The sequence below is a fragment of the Camelus bactrianus genome, chromosome 7 (assembly GCF_048773025.1).
Source record: "Camelus bactrianus isolate YW-2024 breed Bactrian camel chromosome 7, ASM4877302v1, whole genome shotgun sequence".
Classification (NCBI taxonomy): Eukaryota; Metazoa; Chordata; class Mammalia; order Artiodactyla; family Camelidae; genus Camelus; species Camelus bactrianus.
Genome location: NC_133545.1, coordinates 5,538,611 through 5,565,135, shown reverse-complemented (window position 1 = coordinate 5,565,135; position 26,525 = coordinate 5,538,611). Strand labels below are relative to the sequence as shown.

The 26,525-nt window shown below is 38.0% G+C and overlaps 1 protein-coding gene across 1 annotated transcript; it reads left to right on the top strand.

The window, feature by feature from the left end:
• The first annotated feature begins 1,637 nt into the window (after positions 1-1,637).
• On the top strand, positions 1,638-25,900 carry LOC105068860 (GTPase IMAP family member 7). Its single transcript, XM_010954825.3, has 2 exons — positions 1,638-1,748; positions 5,373-25,900. Exon 2 carries the CDS (start codon positions 5,412-5,414, stop codon positions 6,288-6,290), a length of 879 nt encoding a protein of 292 aa, XP_010953127.2. The 5' UTR covers positions 1,638-1,748; positions 5,373-5,411; the 3' UTR covers positions 6,291-25,900.
• Positions 25,901-26,525: the final 625 nt, after the last annotated feature.

The following is a 26,525-nucleotide window of genomic DNA, read 5'->3' as shown; positions in this document are numbered from 1 at the left end:
GCTAGAAGTAGAAAGGAGTTCTTAATGATGAGGAGTACGGCCAGGTAAATAATACAGGGGAAATATGAGGCCACCCTCCTATCAAAAATCTATAGGGAGGTCATTCCTAAGTTAGGATCTAGGGGTTGGACTGATATGTGCCAGATGCTCCCCCTTGGCCAATGGCCTCAAGGCTGTTACCATTCGAGACCTGCACCTTAGTCCTTATAAAATCCATGGATTCTGTTTCAACCACTTCCCCCTTCCCTTTAGGGAATTTGCCAGTGTCCCTGAGCAGAATACCCAGAGAAGCAATAGCTGACCAGGAAAACATTCAAAGCAGCTTCTTACAGAGCAAGTTTCATTCAAGGCATATGAAGAATGAATGAAAGTGGGCCATGGTGGTGATATTTTGAGCAGGGGATGTGGTTCTGGCTCTCTTCTAGACTCATATGCATGCAGCCCTGTCAAGGCAGCTTCAAGGGTATGTGACCAGTACAGCTCACAGGGCCTTGTGCTTAGAAAGGCCCTTCACTTGGTTTAATGCTCTGTTGATGTCATATTGAAATTCTTAGTGATTTTTGAACAAAGGGCATTTTCAGTTTGTGCCAGACCTTGCAAATTACATAGCTGGTCCTCATCTGTGCCTTTACCGGAAGTCAGGAAATGTTACATGGGGCCCTTAGGGGTGACCCAAGTCATTAATACCAATAATTGGTTCAGTGATATGGACTGATCATATGGTCATTAATGTAATAGTATCCAAATCTAGCTGCTTCCCTCAATGGGTAGCCACTCTATTGTCCACTACTTCCTGCCATATCTGGTCTTCTTGGTACTTATCCCCCAGCTTAAGAAATGACTGATCCAGTTTCTCTGTGTAGTGAACCAAAATATGTACTCAAAAACAATATCCTTATGATGATGCAGCAGACAACTAGAACATCTGGTCAACCTGGGAACTTTGACAACCTGTCTCTCATCTCAAATAATTTCTAGAGCAGGTTGGAATCATCCACTGGGTAAATCTAGGATAACCTACCTCTACCTGGGCCTAAGGTAGGAACGTTGGGGGGGAAAGTTGAGTCTGCTTCCTGGGTGCATCTTTATTTACATGCATATTTTCAAGCTTGCAAGAACCATAATGAAAAAAACTAGAGAAGCTGTGTGGTCATTGAAAGATTTTTCCCAGGCCACATTTTACTGATTTTCTCTTGGTTCCTAATGGTTTAGATCCATTTGGCTTTATACTTGAGTGCTGTTAATTTTTGAGTGACTAATTTGAGATCTTCCTGAAAGACCATATTAAAAACCCATATTATACAACCACTAGGCAGTATCCCCAGGATACATCAAACCATGTGTCTGACTTCCTTTTTCCCTGAAGCGCCCTCAGTGTCCCACTGCACCAGGGAAGATGACCAGACACCACGTTGGGCTTTCTGGACAAGATTTAGGTCATGTAATAAAGGCCTTTTGGATCTACCACTATAACCCAAAACAAGAATAACTCTGAAAATTTTAGTCTGATAGCAGGCACATGGATAAAAAGGTTTCAATTTGGCAAAACTGAAGCACCCATCAAATTATGGGGCAATATTTCTGTCTCTTTAAAGGCAAGCAGTTCCTCCACTGGCTCCACCCAATCTGCTTCCTGACTCAGAGGTTTAAAAGGGTGCAAACACTTTTCTCTCAGTTAAAGCAAAAGCACCAGCTCAAATAGCTTCTTTGGAGGAAATTTGACAACTCATCAACTCATTCAAAAAAAGGTGAGCCTGGCTGAGAAGAGGCCCTAGAGTGATAGAGTTGTGATGGGCAGTAGGAGCAGGGAGTCTGCATAGGGGGTGGATTCTGGTCTGAGAAGGGACCAGGTGCTGTGTAAGCAGCATGACAAGGAGGATGCTGCCAGAGTGGTAGTGGCAGAGGGTAGGGAGGGGAAGAGAGAGATTTATTAGTGTGATGTCCATACATCTCATATTTAACATGACAAACTTTTGCTGAATAGTGTACCTACATCCTGCTGCTACTGTGATAGACACTGAGTGCAGCTCGGTAACCCGTCCTTTTCCCTTAATAGGAAATTAGTGGTCCCAAGGTAGGTCTTTAGAGCTGGAAGGCAATTTAGAATCCATCCAGTCTAAAGAATCAGAATCCCTGAGAATGTGGTGACTCTCCAGGGGTGACCCAGGTCACTTACTGGCAGAGGAAATCTAGGTTCAGTTTGTTGAATTCTTTCCAACATTTCACAGAGAGAAGCTGTGTTCCTGATAGTCTAACAGATGAGTGGAGGGGTGGGAGCCACGGGGAGAGGACTAGTTATTCTAAAGAAATGATGTATGTGAAACCCTCCTCCTTGCCTTCCCTTACAGCCTTGCTACCAGTTCACCATTCAGGAAAGTGTATGGACTATTTTCCCCCAATCTACCTCTGACCTGATGTAAACTGAAACTATAGAATAATGGGCTTGAGAAGGAACAAGAAGAGGCTGTAGTGTTCAGTGATTAAGAGTGAGCATGGTAGAATCAGATAGGCCTTGAATTGAATCTCTCTCTGCTTAACACCTATTAGCACAGTGACCTTGGGCAAGTGTCTCAGAATTCTTGAGCCACCTCAGTTTCCTCATTTAAAAAACTCAGGTAATAAAATTAGCTTCCTTGCAGGTTATTTTTGGGAGTGAGACACAATTGACCCTTGAACAACATGGGCTTGAAATGTGTGGATCCACTTATACATGGATTTTTTTTTTCCAATAAATACACATTGACCCTCCATTTCCCTGGTTTTGCATTAGCAGATTCAACCAGCCAGGATGGAAATTTTCATTCGAGTTTGGTTGAATCCACCAATGTGAAACTCCCGACCCCCGATATGGAGAGCCGACTGTACTAGTCATTTTATATAAGGGATTTGATCATCCTCAGATTTTGAAATATGTGGGGAGTCCCCCCCCACGGATGCAGAGGGATGACTGTAATATACAAAATACATTTATTAGGGTGCATTGTATACAGTATACATTCAGTAGTGGTTACCACTTACAGGTTAAAATTTTTAATGTGGAAATGTTTTTTAACTTATTCAAAGATAAAGGGAATGATACAAGGAACTTCCATGTAACTGTATCAAGCTTCAGCAATTATCAATTTATGATAGTCTTGTTTCATTTATATATTCACCACTCCCCAGCCAGCCCAGATGACTTTGAAGCAAATATCAGTGTGTCATTTTATCAATAAATATTTGAGTATATATGTCTGAAAGATAAAAATCCTAAAATTGAGATTGATAACCAAAGGGTAAATACATACGAACCTTTGTAAGATATTGCTCACTTCTCCTCTGTATGTTTTTGACTGTTTTTCCATTCCTACTCACCATGAGGGCAAGGACCTGTTTCCCCTATACCTTTTAGCAATAGACTGCCAGCAAGCTTTTGCCAAATCTGTAGGTGAGAAATAGTATCTGAGTGTAATTGTAATTAATTAATTATTTTTCTTTTTTTCTATGTTTTGATCTATTTTCTTCTATTATGAGTGATTATTAATATATTTTTACATATTCAAGGAATATTTACATTTTTTCTTTGAGTTTATTCATATCTCTTGCTCCATTTTCTGTTGAGTTGTTGGTCTTTTGTTTCTCTACTCTTAGATATTCTTTGTTTTAAAATTTTTTCTTCTTACTAGTATATTTGATTTACAAAATTGTGTTAGTTTCAGGTGTACAGCAAAGTGATTCAGTTATACATATATTTTTTCTAATTTTTTCCATTTTAGATTATTACAAGATATTGTATATAGTTCCCTGTGTTGTTTATCTATTTGATTTATAGTAGTGTGTATTTGTTAATTCCATACTCCTAATTTATCCTTCCTTGACCCTTTCCCTTTTGGTAACTGTGTTTGTTTATTTATAATAAGTTTGTTTTCTATGTCTGTGAGTCTGTTTCTGTTTTGTGAATAAGTTCATTTGTATTATATTTTCAGGTTCCATTTATAAGTGATATCATATAATATTTGTATTTGTCTTATTTACTTCACTTAGTATGATAATCTCTAGGTTCATTCATGTTGCTGCAAATGGCATTATGTCATTCTTTTTTTATGACTGAGTAGTATTCCATTGTATATATCTATATATGCCACAACCTCTTTATCCAGCCATCTGTCGATGGACATTTAGGTTGCTTGCATGTCTTGGCTGTTGTAAACTGTGCTGTTGTGAACTTTGGGGTGCAGGTATCTTTTCAAATTAGAGTTTTCATCTTTCCCAGATACATGCCCAGGAGTGGGATTGTTGGATCATATGGTAGCTCTATTTTTAGTTTTTTAAGGAAGCTCCATACTGTTTTTCATATGGCTACATCAATTTACATTCCCACCAACAGCTTAGGAGGATTTCCTTTTCTCCACAGCCTCTCCAGCATTTATTATTTGCAGACTTTTTGATAATAGCCATTCTGACCAGTGTGAGGTGATCATCACTATAGTTTTGATTTGCATTTCTGTAATAATTAGCAACATTGAGCATCTTTTAATGTGCTTGTTGGCCATCTGTATAGATATTCTTTGTGTAAAAGGAAAATTGCCCCTCTCTGATGTAAGTTGGAAAAAATTTTTCCCCTAGTTTGACATTTGTATTTTAATTTGTTTATGTTTTTTTTTGCCTCACCTTATCTTTTTGATTTTTATGTAATCAAATTTATGAGTCTTTTTCCTTACTCTATGTCAAATCAGTAAAATCATGTTATTTATATCAAATTGTGTTATATAAAATCATGTTGCTTAAAATTGTTAAATTTTATGAGCTGCTTTAAACATGATTCAGTGTTGAATTTGGCCAAATATCTTCTGCACCTAGTTAATTTTCTTCTTAATCTATTAATGGGATATGTTCTAACAATCAATTTCCTCATGTTGAGCCATCCCAATATTTCTGAAACAATCATACTTCATTATGGTGTATTGCTATTTAGTATCTAATAATTTATTTAGGATTTTTGTATCAGTAATCACATATGATACATGTCTATAGATTTATTTATTGGTGAAATCTTTGTTGGCTTTTTGGATCAATATTATGCTTGCTTCATAAAAGAACTGAACATTTTCCTTCTTTTTTATGTGATCAGGAATAGTTTCAGTAACATTGAGATAATCAGATCTTTAAAGGTTTCAGTGAGTTTCCTGTGAAACCATCTGAACCTGGTACTCTTTTGTGGGGAAAGTCTTTAGCCACTTTGCTATTTCTTCCATGGTAATGGAAGTGTTTCATTTTTCTATATGGGGATCATATAGAAAATTTTCAGGGAGGAAAAGAAAGGAAAAAGAGAGTTAGGAATGGTTCCCATTTACCTAAATTGGCCATTTTTCCCTCTCCTTCCTTTTCTTAAGGTCTTGAGGGTACCTTAGCCCTAGAGCCTCCTTATAGAAATGGCTGCCCTCCAGAACAACACTCTGAGGATTGTGCTGGTGGGGAAGACCGGCAGTGGGAAAAGTGCCACAGCAAATACCATCCTCGGGAGAAAAGAATTCAAATCTAAGGTTTCTGCCCACGCTGTCACCAAGAGATGTCAGACAGCTTCCCGGACATGGAAGGGGAGAGAACTTCTTGTTGTTGACACCCCAGGGCTCTTTGACACCAAGGACAGCCTGAACACCACCTGCAGGGAAATCAGCCAATGTGTCCTCTGTTCCTGCCCCGGGCCTCACGCCATCATCCTGGTTCTTCAGTTGGGCCGCCACACGGATGAAGAGCAGAAAACCGTGGAGTTGATCAAGGCCGTGTTTGGAGACTCAGCCATGAAGCACATGATAATCTTGTTCACGCGCAAAGATGATCTGGAGGACCAGAGCCTAAGCGACTTTATAGCAGATGTGGATGGGAAGCTAAAGAGCCTCATTCAGGAGTGTGGAGACCGCTACTGTGCCTTCAGTAACAGCTGCAAAACAGCCCAGGCTGAGAAGGAGGCCCAGGTGCAGGAGCTGGTGGAGCTGATAGAGAAAATGGTGCAGAGCAACGACGGGACCTACTTTTCTGACGCCATATACAGGGAGACAGAGGAAAGGCTGAGAAAGGAGGAAGAAGACCTGAAGAAAATCACTGATCAATTCGAAACAAGAATTAATGTAATAGAAAAGGACACCAATATATCACAGGAAGAAAAGGATGAAAAATTAAAGATGCTAAAAATGAAGTATAATGAGCAAATGAAAAAGAAAAGAGAAAAAGCTGAGAGAAGTATATTAGAAGAAGTTATCAAGGCAGTTAAAAATGTGCTTTCAAAAATATGGGAAAAGTTTTGGAAGTAATGTAAATTTTATTTTTCTTCTTAATTCACTATAACTTGTTAATATGGTAGATCGTATTTTCCAAAGATGGCTAAAATTGTATCTTCTTGGATGGACTTTGTGACTGCTTTGATAAATAGTGGATGGGTGAAACAACACCATATGACTTCTAAGGTTAGATAGAGAAAATGCTTCCTTGCTCTCTTGAGATGCTTGCCCTTGGAATTTGGCCACCATGTTGTAAAGAAGTCCAATTTGCCTGTCAAGAAGCCCACATGAAAAAGACATGAAGTCCCTGGCCCACTCTTCTGGCTGATATTTCATCTGCCAGCTGGAACCAACTTGCCAGCCATGCAAGCGAGGCAACACAGAAATGGACTCACCCACCACCAACTGATGAAGCTAGCAAAGAGCAAAGATGAGCCATTTCTTGCTAGGACCCGCCCAAATTGCAGATTCATAAGAAAAATAAATGATTCTTGCTTTAAACCACAAAGTTTTGGGAGGTTTTGCTATGTAGTGATAGCTAACAAGAATTAAATATATTTTTAGCTCATTTCCTGCAACTCTGGGCTCCCCTCTATCCTTCCACACAAAGCCAACAAATTTCAAAATTTATAAAATTGATATAATCAAGGAATGATCTATTATACAGAGTTCAAATACTTAATTCAGGAAAATTCAAAGAAGAAATCCTGCATACGTTAAGTGTAAACACCACTGGTAATGTGTGTTATTTCAATCCACTTCTATGAGTACTTTGCTAGTGAAGCATTAGGCTTCTCTGGCACCATTATGCTGTGGTTCATGGAGATCTGGAAGTTGACAAATTCTCTTATTATTTTTCCCTCTCTCTTTCTCTCTCTTTTAACGTATCATCCTAACTTAAAATGTCCCTGACTGTAACTTAAAAGTCTCTTCTGTGCCAAATATTTTTCATTTGCTTCTGCAGATGCCCACTTCATCCATCTTCGCCCTAGCTTTTTGCCCAGGAGGATGATCTACATGGACAACGTCAGTAGAATCTCTTGCTCTCTGATTTCTGCTTGGGTTCTGCCAGTGGGAAATCCAAGCAGAAGATCTCTTGAGGATAAAAAAACAAGGCCAGGGTATTTATTCTCCTGCCTCTCTCCCTGCAAGGTTATCTCTGACTTGCTGCAACCCGAAGCCAAAGGTCACAGCTCCTCCCCTGGTGGCCTCTCTACCCAACTGTCCTCCTGGGTTCCAGCTTTTGTTCACCCCTTAGGGTAAGGATGTAATTTCCTCACTGTTTCTAGCCCTCTCCCTCGTCAGTTCCAAACCCTGTGTCCACAGCTTGTAGGAAGCCCCTTCACTAGACTTTCCTCCAAGTACCTAGTAGTACTTCTATAGTACTGCTATAGTAGTAAGCTGTCTCTTTTCTGCTTGAATCCTGATGGAGAAATCTTATGATACCTACCTCTGTTTCTCTTTCAGAGCATTCCTGATTTTTATTTTCATTAAAAAAAAAATCCCTCTAGTGTTTTGTGCCAGCAGAAAAATCTCTCCTGATAGCTAAAATCTTTAGGACAAGTTTACCCTCACAAACTGTGACATGGACAGTGAGCAGGTGAAAGTTTCTGCCTTGCTAAATTAACTGCAAAACCTCAAAGTTAGAGGGATGACTTTATGTCGTTTGTAATGATTGCAGATAACCTAAAGTCAAATTATTGGAATTTTTACAGTTGTCCTTTGTTTTGTCTGTGAAAATGACTGAGAGTATTCATTGCCTCAGTGACTTTTAGGAAGACAGGGATTAGAGATTAAGTATGGAGAAAATAAGATGCCAAACACCTGCTCATTCGAAGGTTCATCACAGGGGAGGGCATAGCTCAGTGGTAGAGTGCATGCTTAGAATGCACAAGGTCCTGGGTTCAAGCCCCAGAACTGCCATTAAGAAACAAATAAATAAACCTAATTACTCTCCCCATGCCCCCAGTGTAATAGAGTAAAAAAAAAAGTTATGGTTCATCACAAATATTATGAATGGAGTAAAGACAACATAGAAGAAAAAAATATTGTGAGAAAACATTTATAACATATGTGAAATAACATTGCTAACCCAAACTGCTATTCCCCATAACACAATTCTCATATTTAGAGGTAGTTCTCTGTGAAGGATTCATCAGTGCAATATTATCTCTAGAGAGCAAATTATTCATGCACTGTCCTGACAACTTTCATTTGAGAACCATTTAAAAGATATTGTCTCTCAGAGACTTGCAGAAACATTATTAATTCAATTAACTTGTGTGTGTCTAGGCATGTATTGGGGCCTACTGGAGATGCAACTTAAGGGAGGTGATTGTCCTTCCAATTTTATATTGTACTGTGGAAGGTAAGACATAACCAGAGGAAAAATGAGTAAATCAAATAAATCATATTGACATTATTTTCTCCCTTGACAAATGAAGTCTTGCCCACCCAATTATCTTCACATTCTTATATCCAAATTTTCTCTGAAGGTGGTTCTAACTGAATTCTGAGGTCTCTGGAAATTCCAGCATTTATTGTGTACATATTTCTAATGTTGAAACATGTGATAGCCGCGACTCATAATTGGGACATTAAAGTAGGATTTACAGGAGAGGACCTGAGGGAGAATTCAGGGCTTGAAGTCTACTATGAAGGATGTATAGTGTGTGTCCATGTGGGTGATTGGAATGATAATCAAGCTTCTTTTCAGAAACAAGAAAGTTAGGGCCTGCAGGGAAGATTAACAGGGGAAATGTAGACTCAAGGGCAGCAGCATCCAACTAGGCTTGTGATAAGCTATCAGAAGTATCAGATGTCAAAGGGAGGGTCCCATGTAAACATCTTACATTAACTTGAAATTTTGGACTGAAGATTATGTGAGAAGCCTGGGGTGAATGTAGCAGGATATTAACATAAATATCTCTGTCAGTTTCAGCTGAGTCCTCAGTATTGCCAATATCCCCACATCCCAAAGCTATGTGCTAGCAGATCTGTGTGGGACCTGCAAAGGAAGGAGCTAGAAACCAGTTCTGTAAGGTTGAGTTCTTCAGCTAGTTCGATAGATATTTGAAGAGGACAAGAGGAAAGGGCTTTTGAAAGAGGGCACTTCGATTAAAAGGACAATGACCCTTAGCACCAGAGGGGCACGGTAAAGATGGAGGAGGCTGATTGGAAACAACCATAAGTTTCACTGACTGTGGGGCAAAAGTATGTGCTCCCCATAAATTAAATGTGGCCCACACAGGAGGGAGCCAGCCAAAGCCAGCTTGAGGCGGACTTGCCCAGGAATCCAACAGGGATCCCAATTGTGACGTACAGACCAGATCTCTGGAAGTCCAGGTGCCAGGATCTGGAGTTAATGTAACCAGCTGGAGGAGACAGCATGGCCATTAGTTGGACTTGTAATTGGAGATTTCCAGGGGAGACTTTCTGAGTCATTAATGGTGCCCCATGAAGCAAAGAGCCACTAAGTGGGTCTCCACCCCCTAAAGGCCAGATTACACCCGACTTGTCATTGATGTTCCTTCCTTTTCTCCTGTAACCCACAAGGAGTCAGAACCAAAGCAAGTGACTGGAAGAGGAGGGGGAGAAGGGCAGGGTCCACACTGCAGCTCCTTCGGGGGGAGCAGTTACATGTCAGGGGAAGAAGAGCCTTTTTCCTTCAATGAAATTCAGTTTGATTATTGGGTTGGATGTTTTAATTACAAAAATGTGACTCACAGTGATGAGAGAGGGTTTGTGCTGAGGGCAAAACCTATCTAGGATTTCCTCCATGAGGCCCTGATGGAGCCAGTTTGAAGGGCCAGTAGGAGAATAGAATAAATGCCTTCCTCCTCGGCCCTGTGAAGTCTGTCTCATTTAATCACATGTTTATATCTAGAGCACCTTTTTTGCTGTGAAGGAGATCTCTCTGGAGAAGAACCCCAAGATATTGCCAATCTGGAATAGTGGCCTTGTGTGTTTCAAGGAGTGGTTGAGGAGTCCAGGGGAGGCATTTGGCTCGTGCAGATGACTGAGCGAATTTGATGTCAGCCCATTCCTACCACAGAGGGTTATTTATTTATGTATAAATCCCAGAGAGTCAGAGATTCAGAGGTGGAGTATGGCCTGCAACATCTGAAGGGGGAGAAGTGTCCCAAGAGCCCTGAGCCTTATTTACTCAAAGTCAATCAAAGCCAAACCTTGACCAGCTAAACACCTGTGCTGTGGGGTCTCCACATCCTTGTGGCCGAAGCAAGAACAGGCACAGATCACCGCTGTGAATGGGAGGGAGACTTCAAGGGCAAGTTTTTGGTATGTCTGTGGCACAACTTCTGACCCTTCTTAGAGATCGCAGCTTTAACTATTGAGAATGGACTTAATTTTTGACAGAGTCTCAATCTGGTGACTAGGGTGGTGAATGACCCAACTTGAAAGCACATTTATGGTTGAAAATAAAAAGAAGCTATAAATCAGAGACTCGTTTTCCAATGTGGCTTTTAACTCCGAAGATGATTCCACTAGAGGAGTTCCAGAGATGCTGAGTAATGAGCCCCTAAGGTCAAAGGAGGCACATTTGAGACACAGCAAACATTTGTTCATAGTCCATGAACAACCAAAAGTTTCCTGGAATAGTAATTTGTTGAATATAGGTGCAAAATTACATAATTTCTGGAAGCTATAGCAGACATAAAAGCCCTTAATAAATTCACCAAGCAAGCCTTGAATGACAGTCCACAAAGCCGGTCCTTACTGAACACTGAGATGTCTCTACGGAGCAAAGCTGTTCTCCAAAACAGAATGGCCTTGGACATTATCACTGTCTTGCAAGGACGCACTGTACCATTATCCAAACAAATTGTAGTATGTTCCTACCCGATGAGACTGTTAATGTGTCATTTCTACTAAGTCACATGAGGACACAAGGGAACACTCTGAGTGATCCAACCCCCTGCCTGGGGACTTAGTAGACCAGTGGTTTGGATTATGAGACTCTTAGTAGAAAAAGTTGTCATTGATTTTTGGGAATCGTTGCCTTAACCTTTGTTTTCTCTTGCACGTGCCTGTATTGTTGCTGTGGCGTCTGCCTCCATTGCAGTCACATAGCCACCAGAGGAGCCACCTCCATGCTAGTGAAAGCCCTTGCCGAGTGCCAGGGTGCACAGTGGAAGAGGAGAACGTGTCCGATCGGTGAGCCACACCCAGGCAACTAGGGGCTCCCCAACCACTCCCCTGTCCTTGGAATGTGTGATCTGTTTGCCTTCCCCACTCTCAGAAGCTGCCGCAAGGATCCAGCCTTGAGATAGAAATGTGGGGTGAAGACTATCTGGACCATATAAGTGACTGAACGCACTTAAGGCTTCTATATAAAAGTTTGATTCTGGCGGGCAGGTGGGAAAACTGTTCTTCTTGTGGCCGCCCAAGACAAGCCTTGTAAGTAAGTTCCCTTGCTTATTTAACCAGCCACCCACCAACCTGGGTGGTCTGACTCATCATCAGGTTTCAGGTTACACCCAGGAAGACCTCAAGGAGGTTGTAAACCAACCTAATTTTTAAACACCAGTCTCATCTGTCTCTATAAACAAATATAAAAAATGAAATATATAAGGCAATTGTTCTCAAAGTTCTTTATTCTTGTTAAAAACCGTCTTAATTATCTAAAATTCTTTCTAAGTTGGATTGTATTCTCTGGGATTTGGAATCAACAAATTGCCATGTTGCAGAATAGGACTTTGTAGATATTCTCTTTTCACTATTGACGTTTAATCTGCCTTCTCACTCTTGGTCCTCTTTTCCATGCTCTATGATTCTCTTTTTTACATAAGTGAACATCTTCTCATCTACTTTATAATTTACAAAATGTATTACTTTTTTCCCTTTATTTTCTGCCCCTTCAAGGAATATTGAAAGATCTGGAAAGGCAAGGATCTTTACCTGCTCTTATTTGCTAATAAATCCCATTGCCTACAGCAGTGCTCGGCACATAACAGGCTCTCAGTAAACATGAAATGAAAATTCTATCTCATTTACTATTTTGTTCTTGTTTGTTTAGAATTTCTTTAAGAATGTATACAATTATATTTGTCATTTATACCTCAATAAAGATGAAAAATAAAAATAAATTAGATGATTCCACTCTACATGCACTAAAATGCTTTGAAAAAGAAAAGGCTGACAACACCAAGTGTCAGCAAGGGTGTGGGATTATGGGGCTCTCACAATGGCTAGTACAGGTGAAGATGGTACAACAATTTTGGAAAACACTGTGATAGTTTTTAACATAAACATATATTTACCATACAACACAGTAATTCCACTCCTAGAAATGTATCCAAGAGAAATGAAAACAAATGTTCACAGAAAAACATGAACTCAAATGTTCATAGAAGTTTTATTCATAATAATAAAAAAACGAAAACAACTCAGATGCCCATCATCTGGTGACTAGATAGACTGTCATGTATCTCTGCAATCTAACAGGTAATCTTCAGTAACACAGAGAAGAAGCTACTGATGCCTAAAACACTGGCTTACTCTCAAAGCATCAGCTTAAGTGGAAAAAAAAAATACATGCTATAAAACTGTGTTTATATAATATTCTAGAACATTCAAATTTATACGGACAGAAAACAAATCCATGGTTCTCAGGTGATGAGAAGAGGAGGGGATAGCATTTACTGCAAAAGAGCACAAGCAAATGTTTTAGGGTTATGTAAATATTTTCTTAACACCTGTATTGTGGTATGGTCCCTGTACAGTAAACTACATATATTTCAGATGCACAGTTTGATGAATTTTGATAGATGTATACACCCATGAAAACACCACTACAATCAAGATAGCTAGCATTTCCATCACTCCCCAAGAAGTGCAAATTTTGAATTCCCAATTTATCCCTTTCCATCCCCTTTCACTCCTGGTAACCATAAGTTTGTTTTCTGTGTCTGTGAGTCTGTTTCTGCTTTGTAGATAAGTTCATTTGTGTCCTTTTTTTTTTTTTTAAGACTCCACATATAAGTGATATCATTTGGCATTTTTCTTTTTCTTTCTGGCTTACTTCATTTAGAATGATGATCTCCAGGTCCATTCATATTGCTGCAAATGGCATTATTTTATTCTGTTTTATGGCTGTGTTATACACACACACACACACACACACACACACACACACACACACACACATATATACACATATACATATATATTTACACACACACACCCCACATCTTCTTTATCTTTGTCAATGGACATTTGGGTTGTTCCCATGTCTTGGCTATTGTAAATAGTGCTGCTGTGAACACTGGGGTGCATGTGTCTTTTTGAATTATATTTTTCTCCAGATACATGCCCAGGAGTGGGTGGGATTGCTGGATCATATGGTAAGTCTATTTTTAATTTTTTGGGGAACCTCCATACTGTCCTCCACAGTGGCTGCACCAATTTACATTCTCACTAACAGTCCAGGAGGGTTCCTCTTTCTCCATACCTTCTCTAGTGTTTATCGTTTTTAGACTTTTTAATAATGGCCATTCTGACTGGTGTGAGGTGATATCCCTTAGCTTTGATTTGCATTTCTCTAATGATGTTGAGCATCTTTTCATGTGTTTGTTGGCCATCTGTATGTCTTCTTTGTTGTTTAGAATCTGATTGCCATATTTGTCTATATATCTGCTTTCAACCTATCTCTCATGTTTTAGATTTGGATTTCTTTTGAAATCCACTCTAAAAATATTTATCTTTTAAACTGAAACTTTTGGTGTATTTATCATAATTACAACTTATGATCTATTTGGATGCATAATAACATTTTATTTTTTGATTCCTACTTGTCCAACTACTTGTCCAAACTTGTCCAACTACTTGTCCAAACTTGTCCAATTTGTTTTCTCTTTCTTCTTTGTGGCTTAATTTGGATTATTTGGTGATTTTTTTTACATTCTAATTTTTTCTCTACTAGTTTGAAAATTGTATACACTTTTCCTAATTTTCTTAGTGGCCACCCAGTGATTACAACACATGTTCTTTTTCCAAAATTTTTAAATTTTTTATATACTTTTTAAAGATTACATTCCATTTACAGTTATTACATAATATTGTCTATATTCACCATACAATACACATTCTTAACTTGTCAAAGTCTAAAGGTAATCTGTATTTTAATCTTCCTCTTATACAACAAATTACTTTTTTATTTATTTAATTAATTAATTAATTTTAAACCTTTTTATTGAGTTATAGTCATTTTACAATGTTGTGTCAAATTCCAGTGTAGAGCACAATTTTTCAGTTATACATGACATACATACATTCATTGTCACATTCTTTTGCTGTGAGCCACCACAAGATCCTGTTTATATTTCTCTGTGCTACACAGTACAATCTTGTTTATCTATAACAAATTACTTTAGAACATTTAAACTCCATTCCCACCTTCCACTCCATCTATAACTTATTGTTGTTGTGTATTTTAATTTTCCTATTTTTTTCCTTTTGAAGCCCTAGAAATTATTACCATTATTTTGTATCATCTATGTTTGTTTAGACTTAGTCTTTTCTTCCTCCCTTTCTCTCTTTTTTTTTTTTTTTTTTACCTCTGATTTATTACCTGAGAGTACTTTACTCTTTCCTCAGTTACATTCATTAGAAATTCTTTTAATGAGGTTGCACTGGTAGCAAGAACTGTCAGTCTTTGTTGTCTGAAATGTGTTTATTTATCTCTTATTTCTGACAGCTATATTCCCTGAGTGTAGAATGTTAAGTTGACCATTATCTTCTTTCAGCACTCTGAAAATCTGCTTCCACTGTTTTTTGGCTTCCTTTGTAACTACTAAGAAATCAGCATAGTTTCAGCCATCTCTTCCTCAAAGGTCATTTGTCCGTTCTTCCTGATAACTTTTTAAAACATTCTCTTTGCTGTCCCGTAGTTTCACTTTTATGGGTTAAGGTATGATTTCTTTCTTCATGATCTTCTTTGGTATTAGTTTTCTTGAATGTGTGGATTGGTAAATTTCATCATTTCAGAAGAAATTCAACTGTTTATCACTTTAAAGACTTCCTCTACCCTATTCTCCCTTTCTCTCTGGTTTTTTTTTTTGTTTGTTTGTTTGTTTGTTTGTTTTTTCTGTAAGCATCTTTTGCCTCTTTAAATTGCATTCTGGGTTTTTTCTTTTTCAAATCTATTATCTAGTTCGTTAACTAGAAGTCATTGAATTCCGTATCACACTTCACTGAGGGAATAGCCCTTTGGAGTTTTTGGTAAAATTTCCTTTATGGTTAACCCCCACCCCCTACCCCCTCCAGCTCCCTTGAATGCCTTTGACTTTCATTTTCATGTCAATGTGGCTTCAAGAAGAGAAGTTTAAGTTCTCCAAGGTTGGTAATATATCCTCAGTGTGACAGCCAGGGGCTATACTCCTGTCACCAACTGCGTTCCTACCTTCACTTAGTTAGCTCTGTGTCTGAGAAGGCTTGTCTTCTTGCCTGCTCACCTGTGCTTTTAAGAAAATACATGCAGTGTTTGTCAGTATTTTTAGCTGATTTCAGTGGGGAGGATTAATAATCTAGATATCTGAAAGAGATGTTTATTTTTATTTGTTCGGTTGGTTTTTTCCTCTTTTTGTTTTTTTTCCCTACATTAATAGTAGCTCCCTTTAAGGTTATTTTTTCTGTTTATGTTTGTCTTTCTCATATTGCAGTTTTTCCCTAAATGTCAATTCTCCCTGATTGCCTTTTTGTATTCTGAAATAAATTATTAGAAAAGCTGGAGGTTCCATGTCATGACTGAGGGTTCTGACTGCAGGCTTCACCTGAGGTGACCACAGGACAGGCTGTTATGCAGAGGGAATTCTAAATGCCAGAATGCAGAGGTTTTTCTCTGGAGATGGTCTTATCTGTAGGGAAGAACTCTCCAATTACTCACTTGGGATAACCTTGAAGTGGGAGGTTCTGAATTAGGGGGAAGTAAGGAGATCATTGGATCAATTGTCTCATAGTCACATCTTCAACGAATCCCCTGCTCTTAGCCCCACAGCCCCATCCCACTGTAGCTGAAATTTCTGAAACCTACCTTCCCAAGGTGCCCCCATACTATCTGTGGCCGCCTCAGCTATAGGCTCTCTGGGGCCATGTTGATTGTGGGTGTTCTGCCCCCATGCATCTTTCATCTTCTCTACTTCCCAGCAATCTGTTGAAACCTCTTGTCTCTGATGCTTATACTATTTTTTTTTAACTGAAGTATAGTCAGTTTACAATGTGGTGTCAATTTCTGGTGTACAGCATGTTTGTCATACATTTACATACGTATATTCATTTTCATTTTCTTTTCATTATGGGTTACTACAAGATACTGCATGTAGTTCCCTGTGCTATACAGTATCAACTTGTTGTTTATTATTTTATATATAGTAGTTAGTATCTGCAAATCTTGAACTCCCAGTTTATCCCTTCCCACCCCCTTCCCCGCAAGTAACCATAAGTTTGTTTTCTACATCTATGAGTCTGTTTCTGTTTTGTAAATAAGTTCATTTGTGTCTTATTTTAGATTCCACATGTAAGTAATATCCCATGGTATTTTTCTTTCTCTTTCGGGCTTACTTCACTTAGAATGACAATCTCCAGGTTCATCCATGTTGCTGCAAATGGTATTATTTTATTATTTTTTGTGGCTGAGTAGTATTCCATTGTATAAATATACCACATCTTATTTATTCAGTTATCTGTTGATGGACATTTAAGTTGTTTCCATGTCTTGGCTATTGTAAATAGTGCTGCTTTGAACATTGGGATGTATGTATCTTTTTGACTTGGAGTTCCCTCTGGATATATGCTCAGGAATGGGATTGCTGGATCATATGGTAAGTCTATTTTTCATTTTTTGAGGAATCTCCCACTGTTTTCCATAATGGCTGCACCAAACTACATTGCCACCAACAGTGTAGGAGGGTTCCCTTTTCTCCACACCCTCTCCAGCATTTATCATTTGTGGACATTTGAATGATGGCCATTCTGACTAGTGTGAGGTGATACCTCATTGTAGTTTTGATTTGCATTTCTCTGATAATTAGCAATATTGAGCATTTTCTCATGTGCCTATTGGCCATTAGTATGTCTTCACTGGAGAATTGCTTGTTTAGGTCTTCTGCCCATTTTTGGATTGAGTTGTTTGTTTGTGTTATGAAGTCATATGAACTATTTGTATATTCTGGAAAATAAGCCCTTGTCAGTTGCATCATTTACAAATATTTTTTCCCATTCCATAGATTGTCTTTTTGTTTTGTTTATATGAAGCTTATACGTTTAAGTTCTCTATGGCATCATGATTTTATTAGGGTTTGCAGAGAGAGAATGTCTGTGGTTTATAATTCATGTCAATTTTTCCAGAATGGTTAGCATATGGCCACATTACTATCTTGACTCTGAGATCCCTGATCTCTTGTTAAATAGAAATGAAATATAATAAGAGAATGCACAAACTACTTTCACATATTTTATATTTACACAGAATTATTTGTGGCCATTCACAACTTGGGAATAGAGAAATTTTAATACAAATTTCAAGTTGCCATTACTTCAAAATAAACAATGATAACAAAAATTGACTTGTTAAGTTTTCTGTAAGGAGTTTAGGCTTTTAAAGCTCCATTGTCAGGATTCTTAAAGTCATAGGAAGACAGAATGACTGGCATCCACTGATGGCACGGGGTATTTTACTCAGTTCAAGACAGAGCTGTGACTGTCCTTAAATTGGCCTCCCCAAGTTCAAGTCCACTGCGAGCATGACCACATGTAGAGTAGCGGACGTGGACCTTGCATCTTAACAATTCTATCCCATGAAGTGACCACACCTACAGGTAAGATAACGGTGAAGGACGTGAGGCAGGAAATGGTAGTGGCTGAGACAGGGAAGAGTGTTGCTGTGTGCAGGTTGATATATAACAGCTATTTTTGTTACTGAGAAGATTCTGAGAAATGGGCTGACATTAATCGTGGACTGCAGACTTCCTGGGGACTGTGGTGTGATGTGTGAGAATCATCCTCTGGTCTCTTCACCATCTAATGTCTACTAAAGTGGTACATATATTTTTACATGCATTAGAAGGTAGTACGTGGGTTGAAAAAAGGGTGTCAAATTGGGAAGCAAAACCAGGAAATGCGTAAAAGAGCAGAAATTGTTGAAAGTAAAACTGCAAAGCCTGTGTGACTTTGAGCTTTAAGAGGCTTAAAAATAGATTCCAACACTCCATAGAGGGAGATACAAATTCATACCGTAAAAGGGCTTGGAAACAAGGTAGTGTGACAACCAGTTTTACAATCAGTCTACCAGAATGGACTACCCTGGTTATATGCAACTGTACCTAAATGGCTGCAAGTTTTCAGCTTTATTTAGTTTTAACTTGCATAAAATAAAATGTATGCATTTTTAGTAGATTTGATAATCATTTAAAATATTTCCAAGTTTTGGTATTTCCCATTAGCTTATATATGTGTATACATGTTACAACATGTGTTCATTTTATTTTAATTTATTTTATTATGTTTACCTTTTGACTCCTATCATCCATTTCTCTTACCACCACCTCCCATCCTCAGCCCTCCCCATCACCCCTACCCCCCCCCCCCCACCTCTGGCAACCATCAATCTGTTCTCTGTATCTATGAGCTTGGCTTTTGTTTAGATTTCACATATAAGTGAGTTTATACAATATTTATCTTTCTCTGTCTGATTTATTTGACTTAGCATAATGCCCTTGAAGTCTATGGATATTGCCACAAATGGCAATTTCCTTCTTTTTATGGCTGAATACTATTCCTGTGTGTGTGTATGTGTGTGTGTGTGTGAGAGTGTGTGTGTGTGTGTGTGTGTGTGTGTGTGTGTGTGTCTGCATCACAATTTATTTATTCATCCATCTCTCAGTGGATACTTAGGTTGTCCCCATAACTTGATACTGTAAATAATACTGCAATGAGCATGAGGGTGCAGAGATCTTTACTAGTTAGTGCTTTTGTTTTCTTTGGATAAATACCCACAAGTGAGATTGCTGGATGATATGGTAGTTGTATTTTTAATTTATTAAGGCAACTCAATACTGTTTTCTGCAGTAACTGTACCATTTTATGTTCCTATTAAAAATCCACAAGGTCCTTTTTCTCCACATCCTCACCAAAGCTTATTATTTATTGGCTTTGTGATGATAGCAATCCTAACAGGCATGAGCTCATATCTCATTGTGGTTTTTTTTTTAATTGAAGTATAGTTGATGTACAATATAAGTTACAGGTGTACAAAATAGTGATTCATAATTATTAAAGGTTATACTCCATTTATAGTTATTATAAATATTCCCTGTGTTGTACAATGTATCCTTGTAGCTTATTTTATACCTACTAGTTTGTATCTTTTAATCCCCTTCTCCTATATTCCTCCTTCCCTCTTCCCTCTCCCTGCTTGTAACCACTAGTTTGTTCTCCATATCTGTGAGTCTGTTTCTTTTTTGCTATATTTACTAGTTTGTGGTATTTTTTAGATTCTGCATATAAGCGATATCAGTATTTGTCTTTCTCTGATTTATTTCACTTAGCATAATGCCTTCCAAGTCCATCCATGTTGCTGCAAATGGCAAAATTTCATTCTTTTTTTATAGCTGAGTAGTACTCCATATATATATATATATATACACACACACACACACACAAACACACACATGTACACATATACATATACACACACATCTTTATCCATTCATCTGTTGATGGAGACTTAGGTTGTTTCCATATCTTGGTAATTAAGCTGCTATGAACATTGGGGTGCATGTATCTTTTTGAATTAGTGTTTTTGTTTCTTTTGGATATATACCCAGGAGTGGAATTGTGGGGTCACATGGTACTTCTATTTTCAGGTTTTTGAGGAACCTCCATACTGTTTTCCATAGTGGCTGCACCAATTTACAATCCCACCAACAGTGCATGGGGGCTCCCTTTTTGCCACATCTTTGCCAATATTTGTTATGTGTGTTCTTTTTGATGGTAGCCATTCTGACAGGTGTTAGGTGATATCTCATTGTGGTTTTGATTTGCATTTCCCTGATGATTAGCTATGTTGAACATCTTTTTCATGTGCCTGTTGGCCATCTGTATGTCCTCTTTGGAAAATTGTCTATTCATGTCTTATGACCATTTTTGAACCAAGCTGTTTGTTTTTTGTTGTTGAGTTGTATGAGCTGATTATATACTTTGGATATTAATCTCTTATCGGTTGTATCATTTGGAAATATTTTCCCCCATTCAGTACGATGTCTTTTTGTTTTGTTGATGGTTTACTTTGCTGTGCAAAAGCATTTAAGTTTAATTAGCTTCCATTTGTTTATTTTTGCTTTTGTTTCCCTTGCCTGAGAATATAGATCCAAAAACAAACATTGCTACAATTTATGTCAAAGAGTGTTCTGCCTATGATTTCCTCTAGGAGTTTTATGGTACTTGGTCTTATACTTAGGTCTTTAATCCATTTTGAGTTTATTTTTGTATACAGTGTTATGAATGTTCTGATTTTGTTCTTTTACATATAGCTGATCATTTTTCCCAGCACCTCTTATGAGGAAACTATTTTTTCTCCATTGTATATTACTGCCTCCTTTGTCACATATAAATTGACCATAAATGCATGGGTATTTCTGGGCACTTTATTCTGTTCCATTGCTCTATGTGTCTATTTTTGTGCCAGCACCATATTGTTTTGATTACTGTAGCTTTGTAGTATAGTCTGAAGTCAGGGAGCATAATTCATCCAGCTCTGTCCTTCTTTCTCAAGATTGTTTTGGCTATTCAGGGTCTTTTCTATTTCTATACAGATTTTAATATTATTTGTTCTAGTTCTATGAAAAATGCCATTGGTATTTTGATAAGGATTGCATTGAACCTGTAGATTGCCTTGTGTAGTATGGTCATTTTAACAATATTAATTCTTCCAATCTGAGGGAGCACAGGATATCTTTCCATTGCTTGGGTTGTCTTCAGTCTCTTTCGTCAATGTCTTATAGTTTTCTGCGTACAAGTCTTTTATCTCCTTAGGTAGGTTTATTCCTAGGGATTTTACTCTTTTTGATGTGATGGTCAATGAGATTGTTTCCTTAATTTATCTTTCTGATAGTTTGCTGTTAGTGTATAGAAATGCAAAAGATTTCTGTATATTAATTTTATACCCTGCTACTCATTGATGAGCACTAGTAGTTATCTGGTGGTGTCTTTAGGATTTTCTATGTATAGTATCATTTCATCTGCAAACAGTGACAGTTTTACTTCTTTCTTTCCAATTCGGATTATTTTTATAGCTTCTTCTGGTCTGATTGCTGTGGCTGGGACTTCCAATACTATGTTGAACAAAAATGGTGAGAGTAGGCCTCCTTGTCTTGTTCCTGATCTTAGGGGGGAATGCTTTTATCTTTTCACCATTGAATATGATGTTAACTATGGATTTGTCATATATGAACTTTATTGTGTTGAGGTATGTTCCTTCTATGCCCTTTCTGGAGAGTTTTTCTTTTTTGTCATAAACGGTTGTTGAATTTTGTCAAAAGCCTTTTCTGCATCTATTGAGATATGGTTTTTATTCTTCAATTTGTTAATGTGGTTACCACATTGACTGATTGGTGGATATTGAGAAACCTTTGCATCCCTGGGATAAATCCCACTTGATGGTGTTGTTAATCCTTTTAATGCATTGTTGGATACAGTTTGCTAATGTCTTGTTGAGGATTTTTGCATCTATGTTCATTAGTGATATTGGACTGTAGTTTTCTTTTTTGTGTAATATCTTTGTCTGATTTAAGTATAAGGGTAATGATGACCTCATAGAACGAGTTTAGAAGTGTTCCTTCCTCTGCAATTTTTTGCAATAGTTTCAGAAGGACAGGTGTTAACTCTTCTCTAAATATTTGGTAGAATTCTCCTGTGAAGCCATCTGGTCCTGGACTTTTTTTTGCTGGGGGTTTTAAAATTACAGATTCAATTTCATTACTGGTAATTGGTCTGTTTGTATTTTCAATTTCTTCTTGGTTCAGTCTTAGGAGATTCTATGTTCCTAAGATTTGTCCATTTCTTCTAGGTTGTCCATTTTATTGGCATATGTTTATTCATAGTAGTCTCATGATCCTTTGTATTTCTCTGGTGTCATTTTTAACTTCTCCTTTTTCATTTCTGATTTTATTGATTTGGGCCTTCTCCCCTTTTTCTTGATAAGTCTGGCTAAAGGTTTATCAATTTTGTTTATCTTTTCATACAACCAGCTTTTAGTTTTATTGATCTTTGCCATTTCTTTAGTCTCTATTTTATTTATGCTCTAATCTTTATGGTTTCTTTTCTTCTACTAACCTTGGGTTTTGTTTCTTTCTTCTTTCTCTATTTCCTTTAGATATAAGTTTAGATTATTTATTTGAGATTTTTCTTCCTTCCTGAGATAAGCTTATATCTCTATAAACTTCCCTCTTAGATTACAAGCCCTCCTGACAGGCTATGGGTGGGCTGCTTTATAGGGTTCTTGTCAGGGAAGTGGCTGAGAGGAGAAGGTATCGGGGAGTGGGAAGGTCGAGCTCAGTGGTACAGCTCACTCACACCTCTCCATTCCTTGGACCAAGAATAAAGCTTTCCTTTGCTCCTGAAAAAAAAAGCAAAAATAAACAAATGAGACCTAATTTAACTTAAAAGCTTTTGCATAGCAAAGGAACCACCAACAAAAAGAAAAAAAACCTACTGTGTAGTAGAAAATATTTGCAAGTGATATGGCCAATAAGGGGTTAATATCCAACATATACAACCAGCTCACACAATGGAACATACAACAACAACAACAACAGCAGCAAATAAAACAAATACGCAGAAGACCTGAAGAGAGGTTTTTCTAAAGATTACATACAAATGGCCAAGAGTTATGTGGAAAGATGCTCCACATTGCTAATCATCAGGGAAGTGCATATCAAAACCATATTGAGATATAACCTCACCCCTGTCAGAATGGCTATCATCAAAAAAGAACACAAATAACAAAAGTTGGTGAGGATGTGGAAAAAGGGGAACCCTCATACACTGTTAGTAGGAATGTAAATTGGTGCAGACACTATGGGAAATGGTATGAAAATGAAATTGAAGCTATAAAGAAAAACCAATGATCAATAGGCACATGAAAAAATGCTCAATATCACTAATTATCAGAGAAATGCAAATCAAAACTACAATGAGGTATCACCTCACACCAGTCAGAATGGCCATCATTCAAAAATCCACAAATGACAAATGCTAGAGAGGCTGTGGAGAAAAGGGGACCCTCCTAAACTGCTGGTGGGAATGCAGTTTGGTGCAGCCACTGTGGAAAACAGTATGGAGATTCCTCAAAAGGCTAAGAATAGACTTACAATATGAGCCATGAATCCCACTCCTGGGCATATATCCAGAAGGAACCCTACTCCAAAATGACACCTGCACCCCAATGTTCATAGCAGCCCTATTTACAATAGCCAAGACATGGAAACAGCCCAAATGTCCATCAACAGATAACTGGATAAAGAAGATGTGGTATATTTAGACAGTGGGATAGTATTCAGCCATAAAACCCAACAACATAATGCCATTTGCAGCAACATGGATGCTCCTGGAGAATGTCATTCTAAGTGAAGTAAGCCAGAAAGAGAAAGAAAAATACCATATGAGATCGCTCATATGTGGAATCTAAAAACAAACAAACAAACAAAACATACATACAAAACAGAAACAGACTCATAGACATAGAATAGAAACTTGTGCTTTCCAAGGGGGCAGGGGGTGGGAAGGGATAGACTGGGATTTCAAAATGTAGAATAGATAAACAAGAATATACTGTATAGCACAGGGTAATATATACAAGATCTTATGGTAGCTCAGAGAGAAAAAAATGTGACAATGAATATATATATATATATATATATATATATATTCATGTATAACTGAAAAATTGTGCTCTACTCTGGAATTTCACACAACATTGTAAAATGATTATAAATCAATAAAAATGTTTTTCAAAAAACCCTAAAAATAGAGATATAATGTGACCCAGCCATTCTACTTCCAGGTATATATCTGAAAAAATGAAAACACTAGTTCAAAACGATACATGCACCCCAATGTTCATAGCAGCATTCTTTACATTTGCCAAGATACAGAAGCAACATGAGTCTATCAATAGATGAATGGATAAAGAAGATGTGAGATACATACATACTCAGCCACAAAAAAGCATGAAATAATGAGATTTGCAGCAACATGGATGGATCAAGAGGGTATTGTGCTTCCCCAGATTCCTTTCAAATTACTGCCTCCGTGCTGGGTCTCAGAGCATGTGAGATTTTGTTTGTGCTCTTTAAGAGTGAAGTCTCTATCTCCCACAGCCTTCTGGCTCTCCCATAGAAAGCCCCTCTGGCCTTCAAAGCCAGATATTCTGGGGACTCATCTTTCTGGTTCAGGCTGGGGACTCAGAAGTGGGTTCTCCCCTTGCTCTTTGGGGACAATGTCTGTGCTTGTGATTACCTTCTTGTTTGTGGGTCACCTACCTAGGGGTGTGGATCTTGACAGACAGATTTGCAGATACTAATTATTATGTATAAAATAGATAAACAACAAGTTTCTCCTGCATAGCACAGGGAACTATTTCAATATTATGTAGAAACCTATAATGAAAAAGAACATGAAAATGAATGTATATATATTTCTATATATATATGTGAATTACTGTGCTGTATGCTAGAAATACACATTGTAAATCAACTACACTTCAATAATAGAATGAAGAAAACTATGAGACATGAAAAAAAGTAAATAAGAGCTTAATATGAAAAAAAGTCTAACTCCGAGGGTTATTTTCTGTGTAAACGCATTCAGTTATTCTTACCTTTGCATCCAGGTTAAAGCTGTAGATGAGGCAAAGAAAAAGGCTCTGCTCTTGAGAAGCAACGAGGAGATAAGAAGCCTATGTGACAGATCCTGAGAGCATTGCCCATTCGTCTCCTAGGGCAGAAGGCAGACAGAAGTGTGGGGGCCCATGATCAGGTTAATAAATTGTAATAGACCCCAGCCGCTTGTGACCTTTTAGAAGAACAAATGTGCTTTGCTAGCAGGTGCCTGTGCATCTGCACTCCCGTCTCCTTGCCGTAAAAGGCAGAGACAGGGCCTTGCCTGCATAGTTGAGATTCTAGCTTAGGGCTGCTTCCACAATGGCAAAGCCATTGTGTGTCCCTTACTATAAATGCAGGACATGGCTTGTTTTAACCATAGGTCCATAGTTCATTGCAAAGCGATGACCCATGCCTTCAGCTATAAACACTGGGCATGCTTTCTGCTGTTTAGATAGTCTGTAACCCCCAAGACAAGGAACTGGCTGGTCTGGTGGTCTGTTTTGTAACCAACATCTTATATCTGAAGAATGTACTTAGTCCCCCTCTCCCGACTGCCCTGAAGATAAATTGAGCCTTTGTACTCATTGTGGATTTTATGATCCCTACCCAATCCTGTTTTTCCTTAAGCTCCTGCTCTCCATGACACAATTGTTTGTGACCTTTTCTTTGATTGTACGCAATAAATATGAGAGTGTTTGAGAGGCTCGAGGAGTTGGTCTCCAACTCCCTCTCATTCTCTTGACTTTCCACAGAGTCTTGAGTAATTCATTCCATCTCGGTGGGACTTCTGCTGGACAGAACCCACACCGAAGGTCCTTGATATATACTAAGTACTGCGATGAATACATTAGAAAAATGAAACATGTTCCCTTCTTAAGAGTTTTGGGAATTCATATTTATTCATCTATTTATTAACATTCATTAATTGTTTGTACTTGGTGGTAGGTTTTATGCTAGACACTGAGAATCTAGAAATAAGTAAAACAAAGTCCCTTTTGAGACTGGCTTCATTCATTTAGCATAATGATTTTGAGAATCACTCAAGTTATATGCACCAATAGTTTGTTCTCTTTTATTGCTGAGTAGTATTTCATCTTATAGATACACCACAGTTGATCAGTTTTCCTTCACTTATGCTTATGTCCCTAATTGATTTCTCTTGTCTAATTGCATTGGCTAAAGTCTCCATTATAATGTTGAATAGTAGTGGGTGGGCACACTTGCTTTGTTCCTGGGTATACATGCCTTCAGTGTTTCCCAATTAAGTAAGTGAGATGTCTCCTGGACTACAGTAGTATATTAAATGTATTTGTGTGTGTGTGTGTGTGTGTGTGTGTGTGTGTGTGTGTGTGTGTGTGTGTGTGTAAATCGT